This window comes from Apteryx rowi, unplaced genomic scaffold (assembly GCF_003343035.1).
Source record: "Apteryx rowi isolate R43461 unplaced genomic scaffold, aptRow1 scaffold_246, whole genome shotgun sequence".
NCBI classification, from domain to species: Eukaryota; Metazoa; Chordata; class Aves; order Apterygiformes; family Apterygidae; genus Apteryx; species Apteryx rowi.
In genome coordinates, this window is record NW_020448819.1 from 1,263,197 (window position 1) to 1,286,075 (window position 22,879).

Below are 22,879 nucleotides of genomic sequence, written 5' to 3' on the forward strand. Positions count from 1 at the left end.
AACCTAATCTTGGGCCATCTGAAAGCTGCTGGTTCTTTTATAAAGATCTTTGGAAATCATATCTTTGACAGTGTCTGCAACAGAGTAAGCATGCAAAACATGGAACGCTGTTTAGACCTCAGATCAGTGGCAGCTGGTTTCTAACTTTCTCTCTGAAGAGAGAATGTGGGACCAAGCATTTGCTCCATTTTATCTGTCTGGAGGGCACTTGTGTATTTATGTGCACTCCTTTGGGCAGTTAGCCCCTTTACTATAGCAGCTAAGATGATTTTAGAAGTACTATTCCCGACGCAGATTTAAACGTTGTCAGCTGCACTGTGTTCATACTTACTCAGGGACTTCTGGCATTTTCAAATGGTAAAGCCATTTTTCAGATGGTAAAGCTGCTGTGGATTGCGTTTGCGTTAACCTACAAGAACAGCCTACTTTGCTAGGTGGTCTGCATCTCACCTACAATACTATGTCACATAAAGCCTACTAATGCAAAGCCTGGCATGATTTATTGTTATTTAACTTTATAAAGTAACCGCGTGGGTGGGCAGGCAGTTTATAGAGCATAGCCCTCTAGCATAAAAAGTAGTTTCTAATAGAGAAAGAAAAAATAGTAGTCAAATAGTTGTAAACACTTGATTAAAACTATGTATTTAAAAATATATATATTTTTTAAATATATAATTGGTCTCTTTTTAATGCTCTGGAACATTAGAATCCCTTCTTTTTTCCTCTTCAATCTCTTTTGGATAGAAAAGGAATTTTAATCTTTCATTTTATCTTTCCAACTTCTTCTGTTTTTAGTCTTTCTTTTATCACCCCAAAGAGTTACACACTTCCTCTACCCTTTTAACAGATGCTTGCAGTGGCATCTGATGCCTCACAGAAAAGGAGAGGCTGAGTCTAGCAACTATGCACCTTCTCTTCTCTGCTCTCTCGCCCCACACAATTACTTCTGATACCTGAAATAAAATCAGCCAACAGCAGCAGCCAGCCAGCTTCATCTTCGTTCCTCTCTCCAGGCAAACACTGCATCCCTAACTTCTCCGACGCAGCAAGCGCCTCAGCTCCCCTATTTTCAAGAGGAAGCAGGAGGTTTCCTTCCCTCTGTTTCCTCCTAACCCCTCCTTTCTCACTTGAAAAGAAATCTGGTGACTCTGATTATCGTGCTTCCTGTGGCCCTCTTATCACTCTCTCCATTCCCTCTTTACATGCTCTTAAGCTCTTATTTTTCCTCACTTTCTTTCTTTCTTTTTTTTTTTTTAAACAAGTAAAATATGACATGGTGAAATTAAGAGCTGTCCAGCTTGGCTGCTAACCTAGAATTAGGAGAAACTCATCTGGTTAATTAGAACATGGTGAATACCACAGCCCCTGCCACACCACAACACTCCCTCATGTCCTGCTGGACTAGTTCAGTCAGGGTATGATCTTGCCTGTTATTCTGTTGTAATAGTCTCTTATTCTTTTTATAAAGAATACTTCCTAACAAGACAAATTCAGAGAATCACCTAAAGCCGCCTGGACCATAAGTCGTCTTCTCTCTAGGTTAAGCCCATGAATCCAGTAGCTGCATACAGGAAACAGCTCTTGCTTGATTTTCCTTACCCTCCTTTTCTCCCAATTCTATCACACACTGTACAATATACCAAAACAAATAGGCTTTGCTTTCTACTTCGAGGAATGCTTATAGAGTGGGGAACCCAGAGAGCAGGTCAGAACAAGAATTTAGTTACCATGAGCTTCTGTCAGCCCTGCAGCACAGCTCAAGACATAGGTCTGACTATCTTTTCTCAAATGCAGCTCTTCGTAAAAGAATTCCTTGCCCAAGCTTGAATATAGGATTGTCCTCACTGAAGCATAAGTTTGATGTTAATTTTTGAAAGCTGTTCTTTTAACAGATGCTTGACAAAAAGCTTAGCAAAATTCCTACTTTTAAGTCCTGGTTAATGGCCAGTACTTTAAGCTTTGGAGGAATGGTAAGTAACATTGGAGCCACCTAGTGGGAGAAGATAGGCTGACAGGGAAGGCAAGACTGGTTCTGCATCCAAATTTTTCATTCAACTCAGCTTTATAATGTGACCTCTGGGCCCCATGCATGATGAAGTGATAAGCTGCTATGCCAGTATCACACAGACAAAAAAAAAAACGAACCCCCCCCCCCCCATCCAGAGAGAGACAGAAAGTGCAGCCCATGAAATTCCTACATCTGTTAGGACTTTCAGTTACCGGAAAGCAGCCTGTGCCTGTACCAGGGCAAACAAAAGAGCTAAGGTCGAGTGGACAGTTTCAAAGCAGATAAAACTAGGAAGCAGATTCTGGCAGGATTTAATGGATGTGGCCCTTCTCAGGTACTGGCTGTTCCAGGTTGCTTGTGCATACTGATCCTGTGACATCCATAGGGAAAAGTGAGCAGCGGGGCAAGAGGCTTGCACAAGCCTGATTTGGCTTAGGCCAGATCTGGAAAGTGGCCGTTCCAACCAGCCCTGGGATCAGATCTTCTGGCAGAAGTTTTAATTGGTAAACGATTCCTTGAAGAGTTTTGGAAGAAGACCACGCTAAACTCTAGTCAGTGTTAAAGGACATCTGGTCCAGGAAAAGGGATCCTAAGCCCTAAAGAATACTTAGGTGCGTAAAGCTTCTGGTGCCAAGATTTAACAATATGCCAACCACTCTCTGAAGAAAACATTCCTGCAGTGAGAGTCAAAAACCCTTCCACTGTTTCAAGGCCTATACAACAATAGAAACATTTAGTACGTGCCAGCATATATAAGGAAGGGAACTCCCCCCCCCCGCCAAAGCCCCCACCCTGTTTGTGTGGGATGAGGGAGTTATGTTCCATTAATTTGAAAGGGAATTAATTCCTTCCCTCCCTCCTCCTAGGCTATTAAAAAAAAAAAAATGCACACACAAAACACCCCCCCCACCACCACACCCCATGCAATTAGTTTTGCCCAGTAAGGCAAAAGAAGTATACAAAAGGTAGTGGTCCAACTCACACAAGAGATGAGAACGGGAGTGCAAAGGAATAATTCTGACTATTTTTCCATATCAGACAGCATATTCCAGTCCTGCTAAGTGTCCAAAGCACAGTACACCTGAGCACTGTGGCACACTTGCTCAAAGATGAATAGACATATGGACCATCACCCTGAAGATGGATCAACTTAAGTCTTCAAGCTGTATACAGAAGAGAGAAAAATCACCTAAGTCTTACCTTGGCAATCAGCTAAGACTGGCGCTTCAGTATAAATTGAAATACTTTAGACTCTGAGCCACAGGAAGGCAGATCCCTTCCTAACCTTACTCATTCACTCCTTATCTCATTCCTTTCTTAGTACGTCCTAGCATAAGGTTTTCTTCAAATTCTCAGGTAAGAAGTGTGAAAATAGCAGTAGATCAAATACTCCTCTCAATGACTGGAAATTTACTATTATTATGCAGCACAGGAGCTGCATTCATAACCAAGTTTTAATATTAAGTATCCACATCTTACAAGAAATGCAGCTAGTTTACAACTCATAAGCTGTGCTTGACAAGATAGCATCCAAACCATCACAGCTGCACATTACGATGAGAGCAGAGCACTTCAAACAAACAAAAAAAACCAACCAAAAACCCAGCATAATGAGACTCACTCATATATTGAAGAGGCACTGAAATAAGCCATTGTCTATTTTGAAACAAGGGAGGGAGCATGAGTCAGCCATCCTTTTCTGTCAGCACAAGACTTAAAGCATAGTTGCTAATGTTACCAGATTTAATTTTAAGATGGAAGTAGTGCAAGCTTGTTTTACTCTGAGGGAGGAGGTGCTTATGCATTTGTGTTCCAGGTATGAATTGATTTATTTGAAGTATCCCAGTTACAGAAAGACAGCACTTCAACAACTATCTATTTCATAGCAACAGGAGACAGACTAAAGCAGGTATGGAAACAGAACACTTATTTACAGTTAATTAAAATACAAGCTGGCAATGCTGACAGAGCATTTTTCCGCATCCATTTCTGCTCTGTTTCATATCTACTGAAAAGCAGAAAAGGATAGCTTATTTGACAATCTAAAACTCTTTATTTAACATGTAGAACCATAATCTGATTTTTTTTTTTTAAAAAAAAAAAGAGGCCTGGTAATACTTTGCAAGCTATAGCGTATAAAAATAGGACAAAGGCAGGACACATGGCAGGCCAACCTTTTGATCCAACTTTGCATCAATATATCACTATATACAGAGACCGAGAATAACCAAGAAAAGTTATGGCTCAGTAAACAATTAGACATAAGTATTTCAAAACAGTGATCTGCCGTGGATTTATCTTAGTTCAGTGATCTTAAAGGAAGCTTAGATTTTGGAAGAAACTGCTCCACCATATCCTCTGTTTTGGTCTTCTCCCATGCAGCTGTAGATTTGTTCTCTTTATCCTTTTTGTGACTCCTTTTGTGCTGAGGAGTTAGAGAAAATGTCTAATTATTTCCTTTGTATTCTCTTAACATGCAAAAGTAAAGGTTTCTTGCTCCCATACAATGCAGTATACAGTGTTTTGAGGGGAAAAAAGTTAGCAGGACTCCTGAAAAGTTTCCTAATATTGCATTTAGTAAAAGGATTTATTGCAGACATCTGGCAAGTCACCAACTACTTCTAAATGAACCATGAAAAGCAAGTATATATACACAAAANGACACAGGCCTAATATACCAGGGATCTACATCTGTGCTGGGGGAGCAGGAAGAAAGGAAGAAAGTACAGTTCAGTCTTGCAAATTTACCAATTACTAGAGAAGAATCAAGAACACTAATGTTTTCATCAGGCCTCTGAGAAATTATTTCGCATCTGATTTCAGCTTTTTCATTAAAACAAACATGTACCTGTGTGTCTAGTAAATCATGAGAATTTTTTGTCCCCATGGAGGATTATTTGCTTTCAGTCCAGACAGTTGAACATCTGAATTAGAATGTTACTGTTACTTTAGCTCAAGGTTAATAAAGCTTATTCTACAGGATTAAGTCATTAGACTACACTGAATGCTATTAGCAGGTGAATAAGAAACACAGCACTATTATGGAAGGATAATTTTCTTTCACTCTTAAACACATAGCTGTTTGGAATATCTGTGGAAGTTACCTGGAAAAAGGGAATGCCACCATTCGTGTTGCAGCATATGTTCGTATCCAGCACGGATTTGTCACTGACAAGACTTTCATTGGATTCCTGCACCACCTCCTCCTCTTCCAGTAAGTCCTAAAACAGAAGTTGTCAGGAAAGTGTATTTATGTCTGAATTCCCAGGTAAATGTTCAACTTGTGATCCAATCTAAGACAGCCACGGCACTTCCACTTTTGTAGAACAGGAAGAAATGCAAGTCTCTAAACAACTATCAACAATTTCTCTCCTTTTTCAAGGTACCGTTTTCCTCGCAAGCTTAGCACATGTGATTCCAAGTACCGTGTAGAACACAAAAAGCTGCAACAACTCTGGGGTTCTAGTCAACTCTCTGAAATGAGAGATGAAAAATCCCAAAGATGTGAAATCAACATTTAAGAGTGTTATTTACTATTCACATACATACCTGATCTGCATTCTCTTCCACTTCCTTTGTCAAACTGCTTAGCATAGCATCAAGCTTTGGTTGCTTTTGCCTTAACTGCTCCAGCAACAGTTCCCGGGGTTCTGTTCTCACAAGTGTGACTGGATAGAGGTAGTCTCTTCTCTGTGGAGTTGTCCCTTTAATGAAGATGGTACACTAATGAAGGGAGCTATTTAACACTCCCAGTAATTGCTTTAATTACAGACGACCCTCAGTTTTACATTAACTAAAGGCAGAAATCATCCTTTGTTCAATCATCATTCTTAGCATGCATTTTAAAAGAAGGATCAAGACTTCCAGTTGTGTTTTGCTCCTGTTAATCCTCACTTACAAACTCTGCAGCTTATAAATTGCTTTCTGTAAAAACATTCTACCCTGCCCTACTTTAAATACCTGTTGGAATATCCACTTTAAGATCCTCTTGCAGGAAGCCATTAACCTGAGTCAGTCCATGGTGTGCTTCCTCATTAAGTGCCAGCTTCTGCTCCAGAAGTATCTCCCAATCAACCTTTATCTGATCAAGAAGACCAGTTAGTGCCTTCTCTTCAGCAGCCTTTTGTCTACCAATATGGTCAGCAATTTCAGCAACTGCTCCATCACAGCTCTCTTTGGTTTTCTGAAAAAAACAAAAACACCAAGTTAACAGGAAAGTTAAGGTTATTGCCCCTTTTCTAAGATGTGGTGCATAATTAGTGACGTGACCTGAAACGAAACAACTGAGACACCTCAAACTGAGAGGTTTCAGTGCCAGTTTTACATTCTCATTTTGAGAACTATCTTCAGAAGAGAGTCAGTTTCTTAGAAAGTATGATCATTTTAGAAAGCTACTCATAGGAATAATGATGATGTTGTCTGGTTCAAATCAGACTCCCCAGGCTTCTATGCACAACCTTGCATGGAATCAGGATTACAAAGTGAAAGCAAAAATAATCCTACTAGGACTAGTAGCTTTATGAATTTCTAGGGAATGAGGAAGAAAGCTTGCATTCTTCACTCTTCCCATCCCAAAGAAACTCTTTAAGCATTCAGCATGCATAACAGATATAGGGCTGTCTTGAGACTACAAATGCTTGGAATACTAAAGTTTTTAATTTCTTTCTGAAAGTTAGTGAAATATTAGCTTTGCCTATTTCATTACATATTATTACAACAGAACAAGAAGGGTGGGGAGTGAAGTTTATGATTGAAATTAAAGAAAATGAGAAAGACAGAAATTCTCAGACAAGAGGCCAGAATTAGTAGATACCCAAAAGAAATATTTTCTCCCCTAATGCTAAACCAATAAAGTAATTCGAATCCTGCAGAATTTGATCATTCTGCAGATCTCTCAAGGATACAACCTGTAGTTATGGCTTTAGAATAAGAGATATATGATACCAAAAAAGATATAAAAGTCCCAATTATAAATAGAAGTTAGCTACACAGGATTTATTAAGTCACAATTTCCTTGAGGTTATTTGTACTTAAGAGAAGATTTTGTACTTAAAGCTTTTGACTTCCTGTAATTGCATCTATTTAAGTCGTGTAACTCAAGTCTGCTCTAAAGAGAGCATCATTTTTTTCCAATTATAAGTGATACTAAATTTGTTTCTACTGTGAAAGTTTGCGTCAGAATATTGCATTAGACTACAAGTAGCTATAGATACCTTTTGTAAACAGTGAAGGTGTTGTTTCTCTTTGCCAAATGACAATAGCTGCTGATCAGTAAAGCTGACTACTTGAGCAGTTGTAAATTCACACCATTTATCAGTATCCTGAGACATGTTTGTGAGATTGCTGAGAAGTTGCTGGCAGCGGTCAGTGGATTCCTCCAGCATCTTCTTGTTTTCACAATTTATATCCCTGAGCTCTTGAGAGAAGTTATCCAGAGAGGCAATAAATTTGTTGTGGTTAGAAGTTGTACTGCTGACTAGGTCTGTAGTTTTCCTGCAACAACAGATTCATAGCAGTTCAAGATTTCAAAAGGTGGGTTTTAACACGTTCTATATTTAGAAACATTTGTGACCAGCACTAGTGAGGTAGCGCAACTCAATGTAGTTCTATCCAAACAGAAAGCTACAATGCTTTTGCTCTATTTAGTAAACATACTGATTGCACTCTGACTAGCAAGACTGTCCAATCCCTTAAAAATTTTGGTAAGACCGTAGTTTTCAAGTGACAAACTCTCTTCACAATTAAAAAAGATCCTATTAAAAGTATCTCAAATAGGACTTCAGGTAATCCTTTGAAAAATCTTGATTTCAAATGTTTAATTCAGTTTGTTTTTCCAACATTATGCTCCTTAGGACCACAAGTATTTTGCAGTAACTGAATAAAAGTATGCTGCAATAGTTAGGGGGCTTATACTTCAAGCTAAACCTTCATTGTAGGAAGTTCTGAAGTTCAGCCACACTGAGGGCTGTTCATCAGCATATTGTTCCCAAAAATAGAGCCTCTCATCTGCAATATCCTTTTACTCTGGGGAAAGCTGAACTAGGATTTATGTTCTGTGGCAGGACTCAGCTCTAATATGCCGTTCTTGTACAGAAGGATTTGTAAATACGTACAAAAATGAAGACCATATAGTTTTGTGGCCCTTTTCATATACAGTTTTTTCTTGCATCAATATACACAAATGATCTGTTTCTTACAGGTGAACATTTTCTTGCACAGCAGTGATGGTGGTCTTCAGACTCCCATTTTTTGCCAGTACACCAGTTAAATTCTTCTGAGTCTCCTGAGCAAACAGGTCAAGTTGGCTTTGCAGTGAGGATATTAATTCAGCTGTGCTCTGTTAAGAGAAATGTCATTATACACATTACTGGTATTCTGCACTTTAACATTAATAAAGGTATTCAAAACACACTCTTTAAGAAAGTTATAATCAATATTAAAGTTCTGTTGTTCTAAAGCTAAAATTTGGGTGTAGAGAAGATATTGACACTTTGCTTTTGGAGGAACGGGTAAAGACATATCTTTAAGACATGCTAGAAATGAGTAATTTTTTTTTGTTTCCTTCCCACACAAGCTTCCTAAAGCAGCACAAAGGCTGATAAAAGGAAGTAGCATCATCGAGCTACTGTCCTAACATTGTTTCTCAAGCAAGTATAACAGTTTACTGCTATAAAAAGTTTAAAACAAAGCAGGCAGTCACACTTGTTAGAATTTCTTCTTACTCTAAGGATACCTTTGTATGTGCAATCCTTGTCATTTCCACTTCTTCTTTTAAATTCTCACAATCATTCTGAAGCTGAGCAAAAACACTGGCTGTTTCTTCCTGTAATTTTTTCAAGGTGAGACAGAGATCTCCAAAGAAGGTATTCATTTCCTTTTTATGGCCCTCCATCTTTAGAGAAAGAAGTTTTATTTAAAGTTAGATATTTGTGGTTAGATAAGAACTGGATCCTTTTCTCTGACATGATTTATGCAAATAGAGACTCTGCACCACGGAAATTGTGAATTAAAAGCACTAATGAAGTATTGTGGATAAAAGGCAGCAAATAACAGAGCAATTCGAAATTACAGAATGGCACTTGGTACAGGCTTTTCCAAACACAAAATTTGGCATGTGAGGAAGACAAAGTAGGAAGACCCAAACAAGATGCTTGGTTAAAACAAGAGCAAGAAGCAAGAGTTGATAAAGCATGAACTACTCACAGTCTAAGCTTGAAAACCAATGAAAAGCTTCTAGATAAGGAAACAGAGCCATAAAGAAGAAACATTCAAACATCATCTTGGGTGAGTTGTAAGTGACAAAAGCAGGGAAGTTTAGCAGTCACAGCAGCAAGTCATCAGAAACAAAGATTTGTTTTTGACAAAAGGGAGAGAAAGGAATAAAAGGGTGAGGCCATAGTTTTAAGGCGGCATCATGAGGGAGACTAAAATTAAGAATTCAAGCAAAGAATTTTTCATTGTTTTCTGCACTTACGGCTGTCATTACAAAGACACAGGATTGCATTCCCCAGGAATCAAGATAACTAGTGAAAAAGTTTGGCATGACAGCAGGAAAAATTTGATACATAGGTTGGTTATTTTAATTTCTATAATCCAGGAGAGAAAATAATAAGGATATCATCCTGTATTTCTGTTACGTATAGCTTTAAGCATCTATGCTTTATCATTCTTCTGTGGCATTTAGGCAAGCAGCTGTGCCTATGTAAGTAGCAAATGAATTCACTAAGCTCAGAAGTGAAAGAGAAGTCTGAAAGAAAGAGCTAAAAGGTAGAAGTCATGGGATAGAATAAAGGAAAGACACCAAACTAGAAGTGGAAACACTATGACATGCAGCAGAAGAAACACTGAAAGATTATCTGCAAGTCAAATAAAATAGAAGACCACAAGATAAGAGGCGAGATACACATTACCTCAACAGCCATAGCAGAATATTTCTTCATGTTATTCTGAAACTGACAGTTTAGCCCCAGGACAAATTCTACCATTGGCGTCAAACTATTTAATGCACTTCTTAATCCAAATGTATGCTCCTCCTAGAAAGGGCAGGGGTGGAAAAAATAAGGAAAAGCAAGAGTAAAACAGTTCCTCCATCTACATTTGTAAGAAATTACCCATACATATTTGAATATGTGTAGACCCATGTGCTCTACAATTGCAGAGTTTGCTATACAGTATATTAAAACTTATGGCGGCATGAGAAGGGAAGTAGGGAGGGACACAGTTACAGCAAATGTCAAATCAGGGACAGGCAGAGAGCACCAGAGAAGACTGGGCAATATTTATGGCAGCCCCGACCAAGAACAGTTTTGTATACTTTAAATCACACAGTAGTAGGTAAATATACTAACAATCAATCTCAGCAGCTCAGCTTTGCTGTCAAGTGACAGAGTCTCATGTTGTAGTATTTTTTCAGACACACAAAAAATTTCAGTAGACACCAGTTCTTTAACAGAGGCAAAAGATGCTGATACAATGGATACAAGGATATTAGCTGCTGAAGAACTAGTAGATAGGAGGTCACCTACAAAAGAAAAAAAGTGTTACAAAACTTTTCAAAGTTTTACTCTAAGATAGGAACTCTTTCTGTTGCACACAACCTTACTACATCTTACTGCACAGGAAAGGAGTATAGCTTTTTGTTAGTTCCTAAGACATATCTAGAAGAGAAATTTGATGTGTACGGTTGAATATAACCACTATTTTTAGTTGATCATTCCAGTTGCATTATTATTGATGCAACTGTAATCACTACATTGTTTAAAATAAAGACACGTCCATTTACTAAAATGGATGAGTTCTAGGAAACAGTCCTTGGTATTACTGTTGCAGAGTTCAGGATGACAGATTAGATACAAATATTACACTTACCTATAAAATTTGTGTAAGATGTCAATATGTGTTGCTGCTTCAAACTGTTCTCACTAACTGAATCTTGTATTTTGTTGAACAAAACATTCATTTGTCTTGCAAATGTGTTTTGGACAATAGCATTGTGTTGATCAACAGCCTTCTTACGATCCAGTTTTGCATGGAGACCAGATACATCTTTTGTAGTTTCTTCAACAGTACTAAGCAACTAAATTTTAACAGTTATTTTAGTCAGCCTTTATATTAGAAGTCAAGCATAAATTATACAAGGAAGAGCAACTGTAGTTCTGAGTTAAAGGACCCCTTTTTTAAGGATAAAACCTCTATTTAAATATGTATTTCCCTTTACATCAATTTACAACTGTTAGATTCTTAATCCTGGTGTTAAGTCATTGGAGTCTTAGAACACAGAAAAGAGTTACCTACTAGAAACCATTTATTATGACCAGCTATCATCTATGAATGACACCCTCCGTTATCTAAGCAATTAAGAAGTCTTTTTTCATGAAATAGTAACTGAAAAAAATTTCTGACCAATTCTCAACTTTTAGTAACAGATTTAGCAATAAAGGTATTATTAGTAATCAAAGAAGTGATTTCCAGTACTATTTCTGTGATAAGTAATTTAGAATTTTTAAAGCATAGTTGATTCTTGGTCTTGTGGTCAGTGTAAATGATTTCTTTATCCATTTCTCTCAAACGCACAAACACACTCCACCACCCACATGCAAAACAAAGCACCCCCTTCCCAACCGTAACAGGAGTTTGAGTAAAAAGAATCATTCACATTGATTAAAGATATAGGCTTCATCACTTTGCACTTGAAGTAGCTAGATTCTCTCTCTCCACATGAATTCCATTTCAAGAATTAAAACTAGTATGCAAATACATCAAAAAATGCACCCTCAACTACAGGGGTAACAGGGCAAAAGTTTCAAACTATTCACTCAAGTGAGTGTAAATTACTGCACACACCTCTAAAGCTTTTTGGCAGTTCTCCACCCCAGCTTTATGTAAATTATCCTTTTGTAGGGCCAGATATAAGTTTCTGGTAAGGAAAATTACTTATTCTGCAAAACAACTCATGACAAGAGATACTGTGAAGCACTGGAACTCTCATACAAATCTGCCTGAAGGAAAGGTAGCTCCAGATGAACCAGTGTGCTTAACAGTCAATTGTTAACATAGCCACAGAGAAAGCCTTGTGATCTTAAGTGGCTTTTCACCATATTACAATTTAAAGAGAGGTTTATTCCTAGTTTTCCATCTTAAATTCAGTTTTTGTCACTATCACATCATGTTTTAGCTCATGAGATTCCTAAGCATGGGAAGTTACAACAGCAGTTAGGTGCCAGAAACGTGACAACCTTGCTAGCTGTGCCATGAAGCTTTTCTTCAGTATTTTCCAAAACTGAAACCACGTATTCTTCCTCAGCCAGATGAACCTTGGTTTCTTGCAGATCTTTCTGTGTTTCTTCCAGTTCTTTCTCTTTGACTTGCAGATCTGTTTTACATTGTTCAAGTTCATTTTTATTAACTGTGAATAGCTCGGTGATCTAAAGTGGAAGACAGACATCAATAGCACAACTCTGCTTTCTAGAAGTTCAACAGACACTCTTTCAAATCAATCTTTCAAACTATGCCTCATTACCAGAAGGCAAGTGTCATCTATAAATGAAGCTTTAGCTTTAAGATTAGGAGACCTTAAACTTGGACTAGAGTATTCTCTGTACGGACCAACACCATCACAAACCAATTCCAGTTTCACTGTGATAATCCCTTGCTTCCCCATTCCAGCCACAAGACCAAACAATTGTTACATCAGAATAAAAAAGTCCCACTAAGCAGACCTAACCATATAGAATGAGGAAGAGTCAGTAAAGTTGATCAAAAGGAAAGTCTCGTTACACAGATACATATACCGGCAAATTTACATTTCAATTTCTTTAACAGAGGAAGTTCCTACTTTCTGCATATTTCTAATTTAATGAGCACTCATCACCTTCTCCTTTCTGCCCTCATTCTCTGCCTCTAAGCAGATATCAATGAACTGAGATGGTACCATTTCACAGACTGATTTTTGCTGAAAACCCAGCAGAGCAAATCAAAGATAAAGTTTTAGACATTAAAAGAGCTTAGCTTTAAGAAGCAACTATAATATTGCATACTGCAACTTCATATATAGTATTCCATCTTCCTAACTTCAAGGATTAGGAATCTTCCACTCTCAACTAATTATTAAGAGGCTGAAGTTCAATTTTAGTTACAAAGAGGTCTTTAAAACATACCCTAAACAAAGCTCCTCAAGCAACATTATCAGGAAAAACTAATGAAAGAGCTCATTAAGAGGGGCATAAAGACAGAATTATAAAATGAAAATTTAAGTTATAAGTTTGGAACTTTAAGAACAACATAACCCTTCAACAATATTCTTTCCTTAAACTGTTTTCCTCCCTCTCCAAAGACTTTTTTTTTTTGGGGGGGGGGGGGGGCAGATTTAGGCCACAGTTGAGAAATTTGACTTACTCTTTTTACTTCTTCCTCCATGGCACTGATTTTGTCAATATACTCTGCAATTTGTTCTTCCTGAACCGTCAGCTTTCCATTAAGGGCTCTAAAACAAGGATAAAAAGAAGTCAGGTAAGAGCTGATTTCATCATTACCTATTATTTTTCATGTTCAGTCATTTCAAGAAGTATTGTTAACTTCCATATGAAAAGCAGGCAATATTAACTTAATGCAGTATGTAAGACAATTTTTCTATTTGAAGCTTCCTGTGTAAACAAGCCCTCTTACAAAGTGAAATAAGCTATGTCAGGTTTGCTCTCCTATTAGAATTTCTACATGATGAGCATTCGTGTGCTACAAATCTGCATCCTGACTTATGGGAAGGTCTGTATGTAAACAAAGGCCTCAGTACAGACCCACTCTTTAGACTTCTGTGTAATAACTAATTTCTAAAGAATGAGTTGACTGGTCCATTGAATTCTTCTGTCAATCTTCAGTTTTCTGGTGTGAAAACAGATCTACATAGATCTAGTATTTGTATATGAGGACAGGTACCAGTATTCAAGACTTGTTTTTATAGAAATCTGGAACACTTACTCATAATTTTCAAGGGATATATAGACGCCATTTTTCTCTCGTGCAGCAGCAAGGTCTCGTTTCAGACGCTCAATTTCTTCAGTATATTCCTGGGGGCAGGGACAGAAACACATGTAGACCTGAAATTTTTCACTTTACTTTCAAGATTTAGCTTAACAGATACTTCACAAAGATAGCACTCTATGGAAGCTTTGCATAAGAACATGAGAATGTTCCAGAATCTAATACTTCACTTCTGTGTCCAATTAAATTCATTAGAGCACCATTTAAATTCATAGCACTGGATGCATGTACAGCATTGAAACTTCCCAGTTGAATTGTACTGGGTTGCATTTAATAGCTTAGAATGGGTATCTCAGATTCTTTAACAGCAGTTTCAACTTCATCTCAGCTATTCACCCATACTTACTGACTGGTTCACTTAAATTCAGGTACTTTCTAGGGAATGAAGCTGCTAATATAGTAAGTACGGGGGGGGGGGGGGGGAAGTCATCCAGAGCTGTTTGGTGTTTCTCCACTAACTTGCAAACAGGTAACCCATACGCATAGTATAGCTAGTAGTGATAGTCATCTCTCCAGCTTTAGTCTTAGCAGCAGTTTCAGGTTCTGCAAAGTGACTAATACTGTATCAGTAGGGCAGCTTAGTCTGGAAGCATCAGTTCAGTGATCAAAATCAGCTCAGAAAAGCACTGTTACTAGATAGTTTCTGCATAACTGCATAGTGGAAACTACGTTAACAGAACCAACCAAGCTTACTGCTGAATTTGTGAAGATACAGGTCTAGCTTACCTTAATAAGAGCTCTTTTTGTCAGCTTCTGATTAACTTCAGGCTTGTTCATTATGTTCTTTGCTCTGTGGGCATATTCCAGTGTACTTAACGTTTCCTGGGACAAATAGATACAATATTAGGTCAAGCTGAAGAATAGCTCATTTATGTTTTCATATCCTCTGCAGAATATAGTATCTATTTTAGGAACAGATGTTCAGAATTAAGTTTACCTCAAGATTTATAGACGCAGGAGAAACCGTGGCAATTATTGACGTTTTTGTTCGTCCTCCAAGAGAGTCTTGAAGGATTCTTGTGAGTTTAGATTCCCTGTATGGAATGTGTGGGGCTCTTTCTACAAGAGCCGTAATAACTCTTCCTAGAGTCAGGAGAGACTGGTTGATATTTCCAGCTTCACGAGCTCTTTTGTCAACTGCCCCAGACCGACCAATATTTTCACTTCCTGCAAGATCAACCTGAAACACAGGAGGAAGGACATATTTCTGCCTCAAATCACCATGAAGAATGCTTGCCCTATAGTGCTGCAGAACACACATACACAAACCAGCTTACAAGCATCTGTTCAGGAGAAACTGGGGTGATAACTGGGACAGACATTTCTCAGAGTGACAAACATAGCTCATCTCTCTTGAAGAAAGATCACAATTCAACCCCACCCCCCCCCCAATGGAAAAAGCCCATCTTAGATTCACAACAGAATGAAGGCAGATTATTCTGGTTCATTAACTTTAGGAAAGTCATCAATTAAATTTTTTTACAATACTTACCAAGTTTAACTTTCCAATTTTAACAAGCTCTTCTCCATCTATAGTAGTTTCTTTCATATGGATGGTAATCGAAAACACAGAGTGGGAACGACTACAAAAGAATTCAGTTTCAGATAGATATCCAAATGAAGCCAAATCATCTGCTTGCCACAAGACACTATAAATTAGTTGTCAATATCAGTGGTCTTTCAGGAAAAGAATTCAGCCCATTAACTGTAATTTACACATTTTGAATACACCAAGTAATTCTACCAAGTACGTTTTTATGTATATACATATAAATAAGGTATTTAAAAACAACAATGAAGCAGTTAGATGAAGTTTGAAAAGAGGGTCTTGTGTCAACCTGTATAAAAACAGATCTTAAAACAATTTTGAAACTCCAACTTCAGTAACAAATCCTAGAATAGCACTTTCTGCTAGTGAGGAAAGAACAGGACATTTGAGACTCCTGCACCAAGTTTTTGTCTGGTGAGTCAGATTGGTGAAAAAAATCCAACACCCCATAATAGCTACTCTAATACAGGTTTATCAGCTAAACACAATCTTCTAAACTAGCCTTTTTTTGAAGGTGTGCAGTATCTACTGCAGAGGATATTTTTCTCATGCTAGCACATACAACACATTTCAGTCACAAATATCTGTCAATCAGACTTCTAAATTCTTTTGTTTCTGTAGGCATACAAAGCTTTGAAAAAGGTAATGTATTAGTTCTGGGTTATAATTAAATTTCAATACTTGCCATAAAGAACATTCTGCCTCTTATCTCAGCTAGACTCAGGTGGAATTCCAGGGCTACTGTTCCACCTAGATACTGCATAGTAACAAGGGATATATTCGTGACAGAAAATGCAGCCTCTAAACAAGAGGGGAAGCTTAAATGGATGATCATGCATCTCCCTCCAACAAGAACAGCTTGCCCATCTCTAAGATGGGAGGTTTCCAATTGTATAATGCCCTTTCATATATGTGATAGGATTCATCATCCCACAGGATGCGAGAAGGAGAGAGTTCTAACTATGGCTTTCTAACCCACATTTGGCAACAAGACTAGCAATATACAGTCACAAGATCAGGCAAGGTTTACTTTAGCTTCAACATCTTTTACTTCTTCAGTAAGATCTTGTTAAAATAAAAAAAAATTTCTGAAATAGGGGAAATTTGTACCTGGAATATGCATTCATATAAGTAGCTGCAGTAGTTCTTTTGGCTGCACCCCTTTCCAAGATTTGATACACTTCATTTTTGTTGTGCACAGTTATTTCTTCCAAGCCTTTAATAATTACACCTCTCTGTCAAAATAGAATGTTTGTTTTTATCTCTCTCAATAATTCCAAAAGCCTTTAAATAGCAAATCTAGGGAGACAGCATTTACCTTGTTTCGGGGGTCATCAAACATCTGCAGTCTTTCTCCAACATCAGGAGTAGGATTCAGAAGATCAAAAAGCTCCTCATTATAGATTTCCAAAAGAGATACTTTCACAGAAAATTCAGTACCATTTTCTGTGAGTTTTTCAAATATTTGATGCAGTGTACGGGGTATTATACCTGCTAGTGGATCCTATAAATTAAAGTGAGAAGTATTTAATACATAAATGTACTAAAAGGGATTGAGCGGAAAGGGGGAAGAGAAGGAACAATTTCAGCCAAATAGCCCAGTTTGATATAAACAAGAATACCTTGGACAAAGATCATCAGCTATATAATTACCGTTAAGATTTTTATGTATGCTTTAAGGATGTAAAATTTGATTATTATATAAAATAATGAGAACATTTGTTATTTTAAAACCGGTTAAAGAAAGTCAGTTTCAGTACTCCCAAGAGATCAGCTTTAAGGTTTTCATTAGCCTTCTGCACTATCTAACTCTGAACTACAATACAGCTACAAGAGAAACCTCAGGAGTGAAAGTTTACCTCTTCCCAAGTATATTCTTCATTGGGTGACCGCTCCCCCTCCATTGTGAAGGTCTTTCCAGTACCAGTTTGGCCATAGCTGTGAGAATGAAAAATTAAAATGTAAACAAAACCCTAAAATTAAAATGAAATTTCTTAATAATCATTATTGGATTACTTACGCAAACACTGTACAGTTGTAGCCCATAATAACTTCATCCAAAATGGGACACACAACACTCCGGTATACATCAATCTGCTTTGCCTGAGCTCCAAAAACCTGTTGGGGCAAAGACAACAGGTCCCATTTACCAGCACAGTAACATACAGCATCACCCAGTACAATCGGCTGACTGTATTAGAGGAATTCGCTAGCTTGTGCCTGGAAGGTCCCAATGCGACAAAGAGTTACCATATCAAATGTGTAAGTCTTTCTTGATGTCTTGTCTGTGACTCCTCCAGTGCGGACACTAACTTCTTTTCTTGCTTGATCACAGTCTACAACAGCATAGGAGCTTGCTTTACGTTCTGAGGCATTAAAAGGCCTAAAAAGACAGACGTTAAGACTACTGTATTAATACTAACAAGAACATGAACTTGAGTAATATTGCTCAGTCTAAGAATCCACAGCAGGATATTCAGATAAAAGGAACGTTAAGATTTAAATTTAATTTTTTAAAATAATTGCTAAGGAAAAACTGTCACAATTTGCTTTTGAGACCTTGTTCTCCTTCCTCCTCTGTGGGACAGCTCAAGCATCTATAGCTTTTAGCTTGTTTAGACAGGTTTTTTTTATTATTATTATTAACAAGCCCGTAAACTTGTTTACCATAGACTAGATGCACACATAGCTTAATTTGCATTAAAAAAAATGTTGTTTTAACTGGATTTGTCATACCTATTTGGGGAGGGGACAAAGATTAAACACACCAAAGAGTGGTATAAGTAAGAACTTTCAAAAAAGAAAAACTTGCACAGGGAAGGAAAGGCAATGGTGAATCAAACTAATTCACTTTAAAATTTTTCTTTTTTTCTTTTTCACTTGCACAAGCAATGAATCCTACATTTTACACTGATGACACATGTTCCACCCCTCCTAAAGTGCCAGACACGCTAATAGAACTTACTAACAGTGGAACAGCAGACAGCCCTACCACAACCTTTATAATGCTAACTCAAAAGATTTTTAACTAGAATTTCATAAGATAGACAAAACATTGGGGGGGGGGGGGAGAGTCTACCCAACTTTTTACACAGACTGGGTTGTAAGTAAAGCTTAATAGAAATGCAACAAAACATTTAGAAACTTAAGGGTCAGTATTTTGTTTCATCATTTAAATCACTGGTCTATCAGGGTGTTGCATTGTGTTTAAGTCAAACCTTGTGCGTACAGTTTTCCTTAAAGAAGCATTAGCAATAATTTCCTCCAAAAAGTCAAGAAAATTACCACATGATGAAACTAGCAGGATGAAGTGTTAGTTTATTATTCATTCAACAGTGTTACTGCACTGAATGTCTATACTACCTGTAAAAGGATAGCCAACTTGAAAATAGAATCTTTACAACCTTCTTTAAAATATTTTAACAGCAGAGAAATTTCAGATGCTGTATCTTTAAATCATCAAAAGATGCCACAAGTGTGTGGCATTTCTCGTTTCCTGACTTTTGTGGCTAACATTTCCTCCTCAATACAGCATTGAGGCTGAGGTGCCAGATTCTACATAGACCACTAGACACTTTTATGCAAGACTGACAGCAACAGTGAAGGCAGTGGGGTCACTATGGTGACAGCTGATGATCACAACAATCTTGCTTAAAAGGGCAAGTTACAGCTTCAGTTTTGCGACTTAAAAAGGAGGAGGCTGAACAACAAACACAGTCTGCTCTGTAATGATGTAGCAGTGAACCACTCAAATACAAGAGACCTAGTGTATGGTGCATAACAGTAGGATTACAGTGACAACTCAGGCTAGAGCATACATGCAGGTAGTTACCATCTGTCACTAGGCAAGCAGCAACTTGGTATGCCACGATGACATTTGATCACATGTTCATCCCCCTAGGTAAGCCAATCAAAGCATATTAACATGTGTTAACACACACATTTTGAGTTTCCAAATTCAGGTTCTTACTGAAGCACAGTCAGTCCCTGCTTGAGAAGGTTTTTGATAAGCTCAGACGCATCAGATTTTGGAAGCAAACACACATTTAAAGTAGCATTGAAAAAGAACAGCTTGACAAGAGCAAGGAGAAACAGGAGAGATTTTTTTTTTAGGGGGTAGAGACTAAATAAAGCTTTTGACATAAAACTCAGTCTAAGCTATCAATCTCAACATAAGCACTACACCCCTGACAAACCTGAAACAACTGTCATATTGAGCAATATATTTACAATATACACTGATACTTAGTGAGGATACTCCAGAACAACTGAGCACTAATCAGCTGAAAATCACTGCTCTTGACAGTGTTTCAAATTCAATTGTTTCAAAAATTTTGTTCTTCTTTTACAAATCCTTGATTTAAATCAACTTTTTCACCGATCTCATAACATTTGTTTCAGCAGCTTGTTAGCTGTGTTACAAGAATAAAAGTGAAAATAGTTTATAATTTCTATTTTCACTGTGCATTTGGAAAAGTAGAACTTCCAAGCAAGAGGATGTTGTTATTAATGCATTTTGCAATGATTACATGTAAACTAGTATTTGCAGTTCTGGCTCAAGAAAACTTCTGAAGGCATTTTTGAACATGACTCTTAACATATTAGCAGTATTACAGTAAAAACAAAGTCAAGAATTCAGGAGCATTTAAGATCTAATATTAGTGAATAAGCCCTCAAAGTCACCCCAAAATTACAGGGAGAATCTAATTTTACAGTGCACAAGTTTTCTCATGCTGTTAATTACTGTTTATCTTGGTTGGTAAGATGGATTTAATCAATCATTATTATATTAAAAGTTGACTCCATAACTTTTTGTCTAAATTCAGGGAGTTAACATTGCTGAAGTTATACAAAAGACTGAAAAGTGGGTGTACCAAAAATTTCATAGCTGTTAAATTGTAGTGGCCTCTCACAGAAACTTAGATGATATTTCGATCTTGTTTTGAGTACCATCAGACATATCTCTCTTCTAGCTCACCTTTATCTTCCTATATAACTTCATACTGGCTATGCATTTGAATCAGGTTAGCAAATCGAAACGTTTTGCCTCCTTACTCTTAAGGAAAAAAAAAATCATCCATATAGCAACCTTGATTTTGAGGAGGTGTCACATCACAACGCATACAATTAATGCCTAGGACACACATTTTCAGGCGCAGTAGTGAATGATGCTTGGACGCAAAGACACACACGTTAATAATTATGTACTCAGAGGGAAATCATACGGTTCTCTTTTCGGAGCCGTTGAACAGCCCCGCTGCAGAGCGCCGTGCTGCCCGGCACGGGCGGCGCCCTCAGCCCTCCGTCGCAGACCAGGTTAAGCCGGGACGGCGGCCTCGGCCCGCCGGGGAGGGCGCCGACAACGAGATGTGTCGGCCCCAAGTCCCAGAGGGTCTTAAATGAAGGGACCCCAACGGCTCCCCGCCAGCCGCGGCGGGGCAGGGCCCGACCTCCAAACCGCCGCGAACGGCCGCTCCCGCGGCGCCGGGGCGGAGGGGGGGCCGCGCCTACCTGCACCGCACCACCACCTGGATGTTCTTGCCCTTCTCATCCTTCTTCGCGCCGCCGCCGCCCTGGAAGCTCAGGGAAGCCATGCCGGGGCTCAGCGCGGACCTGCCGGGAGAAGAGAGGCGGAGCGCCGGCCGCCCCGCGTCGCCCTCGCAGCGCCTCGGGCCCGCACCAACCGCCGCCGCGCTCCGGCCGGGGGCGCGCGCTCCGCCGCCGGTTTTGAACCACGCGCCGCCCCCCGGCCCGGCCAATCAGCGCGAGCCCGCGGGGCACCATGGGACTCGGTTTGAAATTTCAGGACGAAGCGCAAGCACTGATGACGTGTAGCTCGGCGCCTGCGTACCGGCGCACGACGGAACCCGCCCAGCGCCCCCGAGCGCACTGCATGCTGGGGGCTGTAGTGCCCGGCCAAGGCCCCGGGCGGCTCACGTGACCAGCACAGGCGCCGCGGTTCGCGAGCGACGGTCGGGCGGGTCGCGGCAGCCGTTAGCGGCCGCCCAGGCAGCGCCCGGCGCGGCGGCCCCCAGCTCTCCGCGGCTCTTCGCTGCCTCCTGCTCCGCAAAGGAGCGCAAATCTGTTCTGGCAGTCACGCCGTGCTAATCCCGCAGCCAGAGCTGTACGAATCTCAACAGAACAGGAAAACAGTAAGAAAATTAGACTAGACTGGACGGGTTATTAGATTCAAGACAAGACGGATCCTGTGATCCAAGACGAGCTGGATTGTATTTGCTTTATTACTGACAGAGGCGCGTCTAAGCTACTCCTCAAGCGTCCAGCGCTGACGAGCGCACGCAGCCTTTCCAAGCAACCTGCCGGCGCCCACTGTCCTCACCGCTAGAAAGTTTTTCCTAATGTCTAACTCGAGCCTTCTGTGCAGCAATTTTTTACCATTGCTACTCTGTAGGCTCATAAGGGGGCAGCAGAGAAACTCATTGCCGCCTCCTTTACAATTATTGAAGTATTTGAAGACATCAAAACTTCTCACGTCAGTTACCTTTTTTTCTGGATTATGTGAATCGACTCATTTCATCTTCCAGCACAGGTCAGGACCTTCAGTCACTCTTTTCCTCTCCCCACTGGCTCTTCAGTTAGTCCACATCTTTCTTTAAATATGTTCAAAATTAGACAAAAATACTTAGCAAATGCCAGGTAGAGTGGCAGAATTACTTTCCCTATTTTAAAGATCGTATCTCTGTTTACATAGCCGGGCATGGCATTCACGTTTTTCACAACAGCATTTTGCTGTTGATTCATATTCAGCTATGATCCACTGTAACACCCCACATTTGCAGCAGAACTGCCAACCCAGGCATTTTCTGTCCTGCAACTCCACTTCATTGTTCCCACCCGAAGAGCTTTGCACTGCTCCATCTTTGAATTATATATGCTTTAATTCAGACTGTTCTCCAGTCCAGTTCATCAGCATCACCTTGAATTCTACACCTACCTTTCAACATGCTTATAGCCCAGTATTGTCTGCATAACTAGTGAGAAAATTCTATTTCATTTTCTGACTTGCTAATGAAAATGAATAGTTACAGGTTAGGACAAAGCACCATAGATGCACTACCTCCATCCTTTCATTTTGAAGCTGATCCCATGAACCACCCTCCAAGCACAAGTTTGCATCCCCTTACTAGCAGTTTCATTTACGTCACTCTACCTTCCTTATGGGAGTCTCACTTGAGACAGTGTTAAAAGCTTTCCTAAGTAGAGACCTATAACAGGATAACAGGTCTTGTGGGTAGAAGGGAAGAAGCAGATGTTAGAGAAAGAGG

At 39.1% G+C, this 22,879-nt stretch overlaps 1 protein-coding gene across 1 annotated transcript; it reads right to left on the bottom strand.

Moving 5' to 3' along the window:
- Positions 1 to 3,458: 3,458 nt before the first annotated feature.
- KIF11 (kinesin family member 11) lies at positions 3,459 to 21,377 on the bottom strand. Its single transcript, XM_026066695.1, is given in 24 exon segments — positions 3,459 to 4,433; positions 5,113 to 5,229; positions 5,558 to 5,712; positions 5,969 to 6,191; positions 7,222 to 7,501; positions 8,206 to 8,345; positions 8,742 to 8,900; positions 9,919 to 10,041; positions 10,357 to 10,529; positions 10,877 to 11,084; positions 12,244 to 12,432; positions 13,403 to 13,490; positions 13,982 to 14,070; positions 14,771 to 14,866; positions 14,982 to 15,224; positions 15,537 to 15,627; positions 16,704 to 16,828; positions 16,912 to 17,097; positions 17,453 to 17,531; positions 17,614 to 17,711; positions 17,844 to 17,976; positions 21,105 to 21,307; positions 21,310 to 21,339; positions 21,342 to 21,377. Coding segments are annotated over 24 exon segments (3,390 nt in total). The 3' UTR covers positions 3,459 to 4,307.
- Positions 21,378 to 22,879: the final 1,502 nt, after the last annotated feature.